The sequence below is a fragment of the Arachis stenosperma genome, chromosome 2 (genome assembly GCF_014773155.1).
Source record: "Arachis stenosperma cultivar V10309 chromosome 2, arast.V10309.gnm1.PFL2, whole genome shotgun sequence".
NCBI lineage: Eukaryota > Viridiplantae > Streptophyta > Magnoliopsida > Fabales > Fabaceae > Arachis > Arachis stenosperma.
Window position 1 is genome coordinate 21,322,190 of NC_080378.1, and position 13,274 is coordinate 21,335,463.

Genomic DNA, 13,274 nt, shown 5'->3' on the forward strand with positions numbered 1-13,274 from the left:
ATTTGTTTTTTCAGTACTATTACTATTATTTTTTTCTTCTTACCTAGTTATAATATTATCTTCTTCATCATCTGGTTCATCGCGTCTTAGATTTCCATTTCCAACAACAATTGATTCCACTGAACGTTTAGGCCCTCCAGCTCTGGTGTTGGTGATGTTATTGTTAGAAACGACCACCTCAGGATTGGATGGGATTATGTAAAGGACGTACTGGATTTTGTGACTATGGACCTACTTCAGAAGATTCTAGAATAACTATGTATATGGAGACAGAGAAGGAAGAGGATGCTTTATTGGCGTTTCGGTTGGCGGGGCATCTTCTTCAGCTATGTCTAACCACTCATATAAGGAAGGACCAAAGTCTCCAACGTTTACCAAGCCAGAAAGTGACTTTTCAGAGAAGGTATCATTGAAAAAGCTAAAATCTTGGGTAATGGTGGTAGGTGTAGACAATAAAGATGGTGGTGGCGGTGGTGATAAGGGAGAAACTAATTATTTATTCTGTTCTTTAAATGAATTATTTTACTATTGATACTGATTTGACCGTCCTATGATTCTATTCTTGTACATATTATCACATTTCTAACACTGTGTCAACTCTCCCTTTATTTTTTTTTTATTTTTCTCAGATCGGTGCCTCTTAGTTGCAATTTTGTTATACTACTTAAGGAAAAAACAGAGAAAAGGGAGCTACCATACATGAAAGGGATACTCTAGGAATTACAATTTTTATTCTTTTACAATTTTTTTTGTTATGTTAATAACAGTGATGATGTATGATCTTAATTTATCAAAAATAGAAATATGATAAGAAAATATTAGGTACAATTTTTTATTTTAATATTTTTAATTATGAATTTTATATGTTGATCTGTGAATTGAATCTGCCGAAACTTGCACCATTTGAAAAGGGCTATTTTTATTGATTTTATGCCATACTTGCACCATTTATAACCATCTTCACGATTTTCAGATTCCTTCTCTGTCAAGAAATCAAATTTTAAAAGACTATTTGTATTCCTTTTGTTGTTCATGCTCATGATATCTACAATCGATGGCATCGTAGATGCTCGAAGTTTCAACCTGAGAAAATAGATAGCAAAATATATATATATATATATATATATATATATATATATATATATATATATATATATATATATATATATATTAGTACAAAGACCCTCACATTCTAAGGTTTTTGTTTCTCACTCATCATCTTGTTTATGATGAACCCTTTCGTGGCCTTCTCTCTTTCTATAACTACTTTTTTTTCCTTTTTATTTATTTTATTTGATATTTTTTAAAATAAAATTTGTTACAACGATAAATAATAGTGGTAAAAATTTCAAATCGAAGACTAAATCACAACCGGGAAAAGTAGACTATTAGAAAGAGTAAACGAGGAAAATAATGGTAATTCAATTGAATTATTGATAGAACGTAGATCAATATTCAGTCAATCCCCACCTCAACAACATCTCAAGTTCTTTTTTGAGTGTAGGATTCTTATAATTAGGAGAACGACTACCTTCGTCCCACTTGTTGGTGTTTGAATATCCCATGTTCTTCGTAATCCCTTAAAAGGTCATTTAACATGGAAGGCTGCTCGGATCAATTATTCTTATTCAATTGAATTGGTTAATTGAAGTTAGTAGCATGTCGATTACACATCAGAATGCTAAGAGCGTATCTCTTAGCTTAAAAGCGAGTTTTAGTGATCTGAGGGTGAATAGATAGAATACCAGAATTTGTATATAAACTATGAATTGCAAACACTTTGCTGAGTTTCAATGTATGTATGCCAAACACATTTTGAACACAACACTCGTCCGACATTCATCTAACACACGTGTCTTTCGTGTCCAACTGTATCTTAATAAAACATAAAAAATATTTCTTCAAACATAAATACCAATATATATTTTTGAAATAAGTTTAAAAATAATACATATTATTATTTATTAAGAGAAATATATTTTCAAATACTTTATATAATTAAAATAGACATTAAAATAACTAAAAAATGGATTTATATTTTAATACTAATAGAATACCAAAATATCATTATAATTCATTTAATGAAATTATATATATATATATATATATATATATATATATTATTAAAATTCAACATTTCTATGTCTGCGATTCCAATATTATATTATGCTCTGTGTCCGCTTCTATGTTTATACATCATAACATATCGGCTTTAATTCGATGCAATGACTAAGTGTATACAATTTTGAAAATTTACAAGATATAAAGAAACGATACATATATAAATCCGATATAGTTGTACATAGTGTTCCCATTATAAACTGATTATGCAAAGAACAATGATCTCTATCAAAAATAAAATTCCAGCTATAGATATTCATGGCGGTTTTAAAATTATTGTTAATCATTGTACACATGCTGACTAAGCCTGGTTTGAGGGTCATTCTGACATCATGCTTAAGATTTGAATTTATCTGACTATTTTATAAACATGGATAAAAACTAATTGAAATAATTGTTTATCAATAATTAAGTTATTTAAATTTTCTATAATTTTTGTTATGTTTATATTTATTAACAAATACTTTCGTGAATTCCATTTCTCATAAACCCTACATTTAGTACTATGTTGACTATTTTAAAGTAAGAATAAATAAAAAAATACAATAGTTTAAGTTTTTCATGTAAAAAATTTAATAATAAAAATATCACGCATATATAATTTATTTCATAATACTTATAATTTACAAAATTTAACATTAATTGCTGCTATTAAATATCATCAGTTTTGTTACCTTTTAAAACACAATATTTAATCTAAAGATTTGACCATTTTCAAATATAAATACACCTCAATACACATAATTATGATAATTAAATAGTAAATTCAAACTATTATCATATATGTACAATTATTTTGAATATGTAAACGTTTATACCTTCTAAACTTTCCTTTTTATATTTCTTATTGTTAACTAATGGCTATGATTTTAATACATTGCCAATAGATTTTTTTTATTGCCTAACAATCAATAAAGAAAAAGATAAGATAAAAAGGAAAAGCACTGAAATTATTTTATGCCTATTTCAAAATACTCAAAATGGCTAAAATATTAAACAAGACTGTTGAGAATATCTAAGAATTATTTGTTATACTTTCTTCAGCTATAGAGATGTTGGTTGATGATGTTGATAATGAGGTGCTATTGATGACAAATTAACAATATCCTCAAGCAGTCCGGTACCAATATCCTCAATCGAGCCAACGTCATTAACACAACTATCACTGTCAGTTCTAACATTAACACTAGTAATAGTGTTGTTGGCGTACATTCTTTTCCTTGCACCTGAACTTGCATCTGAAAGTATAAGTTTTTGTACACCGCTTCCTTTACCAAGTTTAGGGTTTATGGTGGAGTTATTGTAGAGGTTGAAAGATCTTGATGGAGGAGGGAGGATTGGTGGCAAATCATAAGCGTGCAAACCCACATAGGTGGTTAGTATATGGGTGGGATCATCCATGTACCGCTCCACTCTCTTCTTTGCATTACAACCAATTGTAGTGCAACGATAGTAGCTCCTGCAAAAGAAGCCACAACAGTATTGTTAGAGGTAAAGCTATCCATGTGTCTTTATTTAATATTTTAAACAACACCGCAGATTTTGCTGCAGTAGTGTGGTAGTTAGATCATCACCTTGGGAAAGGGCTCTTTTTGAGCGATTTTTTGCCGTACTTGCGTCATTTATAACCATCTTCGAGGTTTTCAGACTCGCTCTCTGTCAAGTAAGTAATTTTTGAAAGACTATTTTTATTCCTTTTGTTGTTCATCCTCATGGTATCAGCAACCGATGCCAGCGTCGATGCTCAAAGTTTCAACCTAAGAAAACAGAGAGCAAAAAAGAAAATATTAGTACAAAGACCCCATATTCTAAGGTTTTTATTTCTCACTCATCATGCTATGTATGATGAACCCTTTCCTGGCCTTCTCTCTTTCTATAACAAATTTTTTTCTCATTTTTTCTTTTTTATTATTTGATATTTTTCAAAAAACATCTGTTACAACAATAAATAAAAGTGGTGAAAATTTTCAAATGGAAGATTAAATCATAACAGCAAAAAGTATACCATTAGAAAGAGTAAACAAGGAAAATAATAGTCATTTAATTGTATTATTTGTTTTTTTTCAGTACTGTTACTATTATTTTTTTTTCTTCTTACCTAGTTATAATATTATCTTCTTCATCATCTGGTTCATCGCCTCTCGGATTTCCATTTCCAACAACAATTGATTCCACTGAACGTTTAGGCCCTCCAGCTCTGTTGTTGGTGATGTTATTGTTAGAAACGACCACTTCAGGATTGGATGGGATTATGGAAAGCACTGGATTTTGTGACTATGCACCTACTTCAAAAGATTCTAGAATAACTACGTATAGAGACAGGGAAGGAAGAGGATGCTTTATTGGCATTTCGGTTGGCGAGGCATCTTCTTCAGCTATGTCTAACCACTCATATAAGGAAGGACTAAAGTCTCCAGCGTTTACCAAGCCAGAAAGTGACTTTCCAAAGAAGGTATCATAGAAAAATTGGAAATCTTGGGTGATGGTAGGGGGTATAGACAATAAAGTTGGTGGTCGCGGTGGAGATAGGGGAGAAAATAATGATGTATTCTGTTCTTCCATTGAATTATTTTATTATTGATACTGATTCAGCCATCCTATGATTCTATTCTTGTACATACTATTACATTTCTAACACTGTGTCAACTCTCCTTTTATTTTTTTTTATTTTTCTCAGATCGGTGACTATTCCGAGGGTTACCTAAAACTAAAGGTCGATCTCGGACGACATCTTATGTCCTGGTCGGTGCGGCTATGTCCGACCTGGTAGAGTTGGAAATGCTGCTGATCCTTCGTCATCGGAGGGTGGTGGTACCTGTAAGAGACTCCTATGCTTAAGTTAGCACGTGCTTTAGGCAGGTTTTTTTTGTAGAATCAGAGTATGAGTTATACCTGGGTGCTCCAGTATATTTATAGTAGTGTAGAGTGACCTTTCTTGAGATAAGTTAGTTATCTTATCTTATCTTTGAGTGAAGTCACCTTATCTTTCAGGCCATCCGCCTTTGAAGTGGGCTACGTCCTTTTTTTGGGCCGCGAGCCAACCTTTACGAGAGGTCGGTCGCTCTGACATCATCCAACCAGGGTAATACAACTCGGTCTAGGGTATGAACAGTGCCCTTGCTTGAGTTCGGACCTTTCCATGAGATCGTGCTTTTCAGAGCTTCGATCTCTTTGGGGAAGTTGTGCTCAAGCATCTTGGTTCAGTCCGTTCTTCCCTTTGCGAGTTTTTTAATTGCGAAGCGTTTTATTTCTCAGCTCCTTTATTGTCGCGTTCGTTCCTCTGGGGGGGGGGGGGGTACTTCCTTGGAAACATGCACGTGCTTTTAATGCTTCTTGATGGTGCTTTTACTTTGCCGTTTCTTTTTCCCTCTTTTCTTTGAGATCAAACGAATTTTGAATTTTAACCCCTTCTTCTTCCTTTGCTTACTTCATTTTTGAAAAAGAACTCACTTTTGCCCCAAGCTTTTTCTTCTTTCTCTGGAGTTTTTTCCTCTTGGTCCGTTCGTGTATTTCGCTTGCTTAGTGAAAATAAGCTTCTTTCTCCTTGCCCCCTGACCTAAGATTGCCTCTTTTCGAGTTTTTCCTTTTGGTAGCAGCTGTGTCTTGTGGCTTCGTGCAGTTTGTCTTTCTGCCTTCTTCTTTTCCAGGTTCGTTCTTTCATCCTGAACTTATTTGCGTTACTTTCCAATTCTGTTTTACTTTCAATAATGATTGTTGCATGCGTTGTTTTTCTCTACAATAAGGTTTTGATTTTTGTTGAGTTCCTCAAAAGATAAAAAAGACGAAGCTTTCTTTGATTCTCATTGTATGTGTTTGAAAGTCGCAATCTTTTTACTTCTCCAGTGTTGATACTTAGATTTGTACTTTTCTTCTGTTTTAAGAGGGTTAGGTTTTACTCTTTTTCATGTGCTCTGTAATGTTGTTGCTCTGTAATGTTGTTGCTTTGTAATGTTGCCTCCAAAGGATTGCCCTTGGATTTCTGGCGTTTGATCTCTTTTGTGTGAATCCTGGGGTATCCTTTTTCTTGCTAAAGTTTGTTGCTTGTTTGGTTGTTTCGTGCTTGCTGTTTCCGTCCGAGTTGTTTGTTAGTGACTTTTCATTTTCTTTACTTGTAGGGATAGTTGGTCTATGTCTTCGCATAAAAACATTGTTGAGATGTCCTCCAAAGTTCCTGTTGGTATGGCCGATTGGCTAGATTCAATTGTTCTGATGTGTGTGACTGTGGCTGATCTCGAGTACTGTGAGAGGCTTAGAAGGTTTCATAGGATATGTAGTAATAGGGAGTTCAAGAAGAATTATGAGCTGGTGTCACCCGACCTTGAAGAGAGGGTTAGTTTCCCTCCCTTAACTCGGGCTGAGCGTCCCTTTTTCTATGCTTACGATTACTTCTTTAGCCAGCTAGGTATTACTTTCCTCTTTACTGCTTTTAAAACCGACCTCTTGTGGTCCTGTAATGTAGTGATGAGCGGATAATTTATACGCTTTTTGGCATTGTTTTTAGGTAGTTTTTAGTATGATTTAGTTAGTTTTTAGTATATAATTATTAGTTTTTATGTAAAATTCACATTTCTAGACTTTACTATGAGTTTGTGTGTTTTTCTGTGATTTCAGGTATTTTCTGGCTGATATTGAGGGACCTGAGCAAAAATCTGATTCAGAGGCTGAAAAAGGACTGCAGATGCTGTTAGATTCTGACATTCCTGCATTCAAAATGGATTTTCTGGAGCTACGAAAGCCCAATTTACGCGCTCTAAATTGCGTTAAAAAGTAGACATCTTGGGCTTTCTAGAAATGTATAATAGTCCATACTTTGCCTGAGATTTGATGGCCCAAACTGGCGTTCCAAGTCAGCATAAAAATTCTGGCGTAAAACGCCCAAACTGGCATAAAAGCTGGAGTTAAATGCCCAAACTGGCACCAAAGCTGGCGTTTAACTCCAAGAGAAACCTATGAACGTGAAAGCTTCAATGCTCAGCCCAAGCACACACCAAGTGGGCCCTGGAACTGGATTTTTGCATCATTTACTTATTTCTGTAAACCTTAGGTTACTAGTTCTCTATAAATAGGACCTTTTACTATTGTATTTTCATCTTTGGATCATCCTTTGATCTTTTGATCAATTTTGGGAGGCTGGCCATTCGGCCATGCCTAGACCTTGTTCTTATGTATTTTCAACGGTGGAGTTTTTACACACCATATATTAAGGTGTGGAGCTCTGTTGTTCCTCATGAATCAATGTAATTACTACTATTTTCTATTCAATTCAAGCTTATTCTTGTTCTAAGATATTCACTTGTACTTCAACCTGGTGGATGTGATGATCCGTGACACTTATCATCATCCTCCCCTTATGAACGTGTACCTGACAACCACCTCCGTTCTATCTGCGAGAGCTTGAGTGTGTATCTCTTGGCCTCTTGGTTCACGACGCATGGTTGCCTCTCCTGACAACAGAGCCTCCATTCCGTTCGATCAGAGTCTTCGTGGTATAAGATAGAATCACATGGGCAGAATTCTTGAGATCCGGAAAGTCTAAACCTTGTCTGTGGTATTCCGAGTAGGATCTGGGATGTGATGACTGTGACAAGCTTCAAACTCGTGAGTATTGGGCGCAGTGACAGTGTGCAAAAGGATCAATGGATCTTATTCCGACATGATCGAGAACCGACAGATGATTAGCCATGCAGAAAACCGTAGAGGACCATTTTCACTAAGAGGATGGATGGTAGCCATTGACAACGGTGATCCACCTACATACAGCTTGCCATGGAAAGGAGTATGAATGATTGGATGAAGGCAATAGGAAAGCAGAAGGTCAGAAAGAATAAAGCATCTTCATACGCTTATCTAAAATTCCCACCATTGAATTGCATAAGTATTTCTATCCTATTTTCTGTTCTATTTTATTTTTAAATTATCAAAACCCCATATCCATTTGAATCTGCCTGACTGAGATTTACAAGATGACCATAGCTTGCTTCAAGCCGACAATCTCCGTAGGATCGACCCTTACTCATGTAAAGTATTACTTGGACGACCCAGTGCACTTGCTGGTCAGCTGCACGAAGTTGTGTATCACGATTTCGTGTACCAAGTTTTTGGCGCCGTTGCCGGAGATTGTTTGAGTTTGGACAACTGATGGTTCATCTTGTTGCTTAGATTAGGTATTTTTCTTCTTATTTTCTTCTTCAGAATTTTTAAGAATGAGTTTTAGAGTTTCAGATGATGTTTTCATCATCACAGGAGCTAGTTGATTCCCATCAATTTGGCTGTTGTATGTAATGTCCTGCTGAAGCTTGGCTGACCATGTCTAATCTTTTTAGACTGAAGCTTTAGACTAAGATTGCATGATTCTTGGAATTCTTATTAAAAGTTTTTGAGTTTCTTATTTTCTTTTTCAAAAATTTTTTTGAAAAATTACAAAAAAAATCATAAAATCATAAAATCAAAAATATTTTGTGCTTCTTGTTTGAGTCTAGTGTCAATTTTTAAGTTTGGTGTCAATTGCATGTTTTCATTTTTCTTTCAAATTTTTGAAAACTCATGCATTGTGTTCTTCATTGATCTTCAAGTTGTTCTTGATGATCTTCCTTGTTCTGATCTTTAAATTCTCCTGTTTTGTGTCTTTTGTTATTTTTCATATGCATTCTCAAATTGTTAGTGTCCCTAGTATGAAAATTTCTAAGTTTGGTGTCTTGCATGTTTCTCTTTTCTTAAAAATTTTCAAAAAAATTATGTCTTTTCAAGTCAATAATACAGAGAATTGAAGATTCAGAACATACAACAGAGGAATCACAGAGAAAAAGCTGGGCGTTCAAAACAGGGTACCTAGCTGGGCGTTTAACACCCAAAAAGGTAGACAAGTGGGCGTTAAACGCCAGAATGGACACCATTCTGGGCGTTTAACGCCAGAATGGACACCATTCTGGGCGTTTAACGCCAGGATAGCACAAAGAAGGAAATTTTGTTTTCAAATCATATATTTTTCAATTTTTCAAGTTTTAAAACTAATTTTTCAAAATCTTATCTTTTTCATATCCTCTCTTATCAATCATATCTTTTTCAAAATCAAATATTTTTCATTTTTCTTTTAAGATTTTTGAAAATCTTTGCTAACAATTAATGTTGTGATTCAAAAATTTCAAGTTTGTTACTTTCTTGTTAAGAAAGGTTCAATTTTTGAATTTTAGAATCATATCTTTTAATTTCTTGTTAGTCAAGTCATCAAATTTTAAAAATCAAATCTTTTTCAAAAATTTGTTTTTCAATCATATATTTTCAAACATATTTTTTTCAATCAAATCTTTTTCAACCATATATTTTCAATCATATCTTTTTAAAAATCAAATTTTTTCAATCATATCTCTTTTAATTTGATTTCAAACTTTTTTTTTAACTTCTTATCTTTTTAAAATTATTTTCAAATCTTTTTCAACTAATCACTATTTCTTATCTTTTTCGAAAATCACTAACCACTTTTCCAAAAATCTTTTTAATTTTTGAAAACTCCCTCTCTCATCTCTTTCTATTTAGAGACTAACACTTCTCCTCTATTAGCAATTCGGACTCTCTCCCTCTTAATAAGTTCGAATTCTCTACCTCATCCTTCTATTCTTCTTTTCCTCTGACATATCAAGGAATCTCTATACTGTGATATAGAGGATTCCATACTTTCTTGTTTTCTTCTCTTTCATATGAGTAGGAACAAAGATAAAAGCATTCTTGTTGAAGCTAATCCTGAACCTGAAAGGACTCTGAAGAGGAAGCTAAGAGAAGCTAAAGCACAACTCTCTGGATAGGACCTGACAAAAATTTTTAAAAAAGAAAAAGACATGGCAGCCAAAAATATCAACAATGCCAACAATGCAAGGAAGGTGCTTGGTGACTTTACTGCACCTACTCCCGACTTTTGTGAGAGAAGCATCTCTATTCCTGCCATTGGAGCAAACAACTTTGAGCTTAAACCTCAATTAGTTTCTCTGATGCAATAGAATTGCAAGTTTCATGGACTTCCATTGGAAGATCCTCGTCAGTTTTTGGCTGAATGTTTGCAAATCTGTGACACTGTTAAGACCAATGGAGTTAATCCCGAGGTCTACAGACTTATGCTCTTCCCTTTTGCTGTGAAAGACAGAGCTAGTATATGGTTAAACTCACAACCTAGAGACAGCCTGAACTATTGGGAAAAGCTGGTCAATGCCTTCTTAGCTAAATTCTTTCCACCTCAAAAAATGAGTAAGCTTAGAGTGGAAGTTCAAACGTTCAAACAGAGGGAAGGTGAATCCCTCTATGAAGCTTGGGAAAGCTATAAGCAATTAATCAGAAGGTGTCCTTCTGACATGCTTTCAGAATGGAGCATCATAGGTATCTTCTATGATGGTCTGTCTGAGTTATCCAAGATGTCATTGGACCATTCTGCAGGCGGATCTATTCATCTGAAGAAAATGACTGCAGAAGCTCAGGAACTCATTGAAATGGTTGCAAATAACCAGTTCATGTACACTTCTGAAAGAAATCCTGTGAACAATGGGACAACCCAGAAGAAAGGAGTTCTCGAGATGATACTCTGAATGCCATATTGGCTTAGAACAAATTATTGACTCAGCAAGTCAATATAATTTCTCAGAATCTGACTGGATTGCAAGCTTGCATCTGGCAGTGCTAAAGAAGCCTCCTCTGAAGGAGAAGCTTATGACCCTGAGAATCCTGCAATGGAAGAGGTGAATTACATGGGAAAATCCTATGGAAACACCTATAATTCTTCATGGAGTAATCGTCCAAATTTCTCATGGAAGGATCAACAGAAGCCTTAACAAGGCTTCAACAACAATAATGGTTGGAGAAACAGGTTTGGCAATAGCAAACCTTTCCCATCATCTTCTCAGCAACAGACTAAAAATTCTGAGCAAAATCGTTCTGGCTTAGCAACCATAATCTCTGATCTATCTAAGACCACACTAAGTTTCATGAAAGAAACAAGACCCTCAATTAGAAATTTGGAGGCACAAGTGGGTCAGTTGAGTAAGAAGGTTACTGAAACTCTTCCTAGCACTCTCCCAAGCAATACAGAAGAAAATCCCATGAGAGAGTGCAAGGCCATAACCATGACCAACATGGCCGAACCTGGAGAGAGTGAGGAGGACATGATTCCCAGTGAGAAAAACCTCATGGAATGTCCTCTGAACGAAAAGGAGTTCCTGGTGCACGAAATTGTGATCTCAATGGCGCCAACAACTTGGTATGTACAATTGTAATATCACTCTTTTTCACAACTTCGCACAACTAACCAGCAAGTGCACTGGGTTGTCCAAGAAATAAACCTTACGTGAGTAAGGGTCAATCCCACGGAGATTGTCGGCTTGAAGCAAGCTATGGTCACCTTGTAAATCTCAGTCAGGCAGATTCAAATGGTTATGGAGTTTTAATAATTAAAAGATAAATAAACATAAAATAAAGATAGAGATACTTATGTAAATCATTGGTGGGAATTTCAGATAAGTGTATGGAGATGCTTTGTCCCTTCTGAATCTCTGCTTTCCTACTGCCTTCATCCAATCCTTCATACTCCTTTCCATGGCAAGCTGTATGTTGGGTGTCACCATTGTCAATGGCTACTTCCCGTCCTCTCAATGAAAATAGTCCTCTACGGTTTCTGTACGGCTAATCAATTGTCGGATTGCTCGTCTCGGATGAAAAATACCATGCACAGATATCGTATGGCTAATCAGCTGTTGGTTCTCGATCGTGCAGGAATAGGATTTACTATCCTTTTGCGTCTGTCACCACGCCCTACAGTCGCGAGTTTGATGCTCGTCACAGTCATCCCTTCCCAGATCCTACTTGGAATACCACAGACAAGGTTAAGACTTTCCAGATCTCAAGAATGCTGCCAATGGATTCTAGCCTATACCATGAAGACTCTAATCTCGGATTCAGATGCCCCATTGTCAGAGGGGAGTCGATGTGAATCGTTGATTAGAAACCCAAGAGATATACATTCAAGCTTGTCTTCATGTAGAACGGAAGTGCTTGTCAATCACACGTTCATATGTGAGAATGGTGATGAGTGTCACATAATCATCATATTCATCATGTTCTTGTGTGCAAATGAATATCTTAGAATAAAAATAAGCATGAATTGAATAGAAGAATAATAGTACTTTGCATTAATACTCGAGGAACAGCAGAGCTCCACACCCTTAATCTATGGTGTGTAGAAATTCCACCGTTGAAAATACATAAGAACAAGGTCTAGGCATGGCCGAATGGCCAGCCTCCCCAAATAGCATCTGAATTCAAAAATAGGGAAAATGACCCCCAGTATAATAGTAAAAAGTTCTTTTATACTAAACTAGTTACTAGGGTTTACAAAAACAAGTAAATGATGCAGAAATCCACTTCCGAGCCCACTTGGTGTGTGCTTGGGTTGAGCATTGAAGCTTTCACGTGTATACATCTTCCTTGGAGTTAAACACCAGTTTGGAACTTGTTTCTGGCGTTTAACTCTGCTTTGCAACTTGTTTCTAGCGTTTAACGCCAGAATAGGGCAGAAAGCTGGCGGTAAACGCCAGTTTGCGTCGTCTAAACTCGGGCAAAGTATGGACTATTATATATTTCTGGAAAGCCCTGGATGTCTACTTTCCAACGCAATTGAGAGCACGCCATTTGGACTCCTATAGATCCAAAAAATTCATTTCGAGTACGGGGAGGTCAGAATCCAACAGCATCAGCAGTCCTTTGTCAGCCTCTGAATCAGATATTTGCTCAGGTCCCTCAATTTCAGCCAGAAAATACCTGAAATCATAGAAAAACATACAAACTCAAAGTAAAGTCCAGAAATGTGAATTTTGCTTAAAAACTAATAAAAATATACTAAAAAGTAGCTAGATCCTACTAAAAACTATCTAAAAATAATGCCAAGAAGCGTTTAAATTATCCGCTCATCACAACACCAAACTTAAATTGTTGCTTATCCCCAAGAAACTGAAATCAAAATAGGATAAAAAGAAGAGAATATACAATGAATCTCATAGTATCAATGAAACTTAGTCCCAATTAGATGAGCGGGGCTAGTAGCTTTTTGCTTCTGAACAGTTTTGGCATCTCACTTTTTCCTTTGAAATTCAGAATGATTGGCATCTATAGGAACTCAG

At 35.5% G+C, this 13,274-nt stretch overlaps 1 protein-coding gene across 1 annotated transcript; it reads right to left on the reverse strand.

The window, feature by feature from the left end:
* Positions 1 to 3,165: 3,165 nt before the first annotated feature.
* LOC130962674 (probable WRKY transcription factor 48) lies at positions 3,166 to 3,753 on the reverse strand. Its single transcript, XM_057888854.1, has 2 exons — positions 3,656 to 3,753; positions 3,166 to 3,580 (listed from the first exon to the last, which is right to left on the reverse strand). The coding sequence occupies exons 1-2, from the start codon at positions 3,751 to 3,753 to the stop codon at positions 3,166 to 3,168; spliced, it is 513 nt and encodes a 170-aa protein (XP_057744837.1).
* Between the last annotated feature and the right edge of the window lie 9,521 nt (positions 3,754 to 13,274).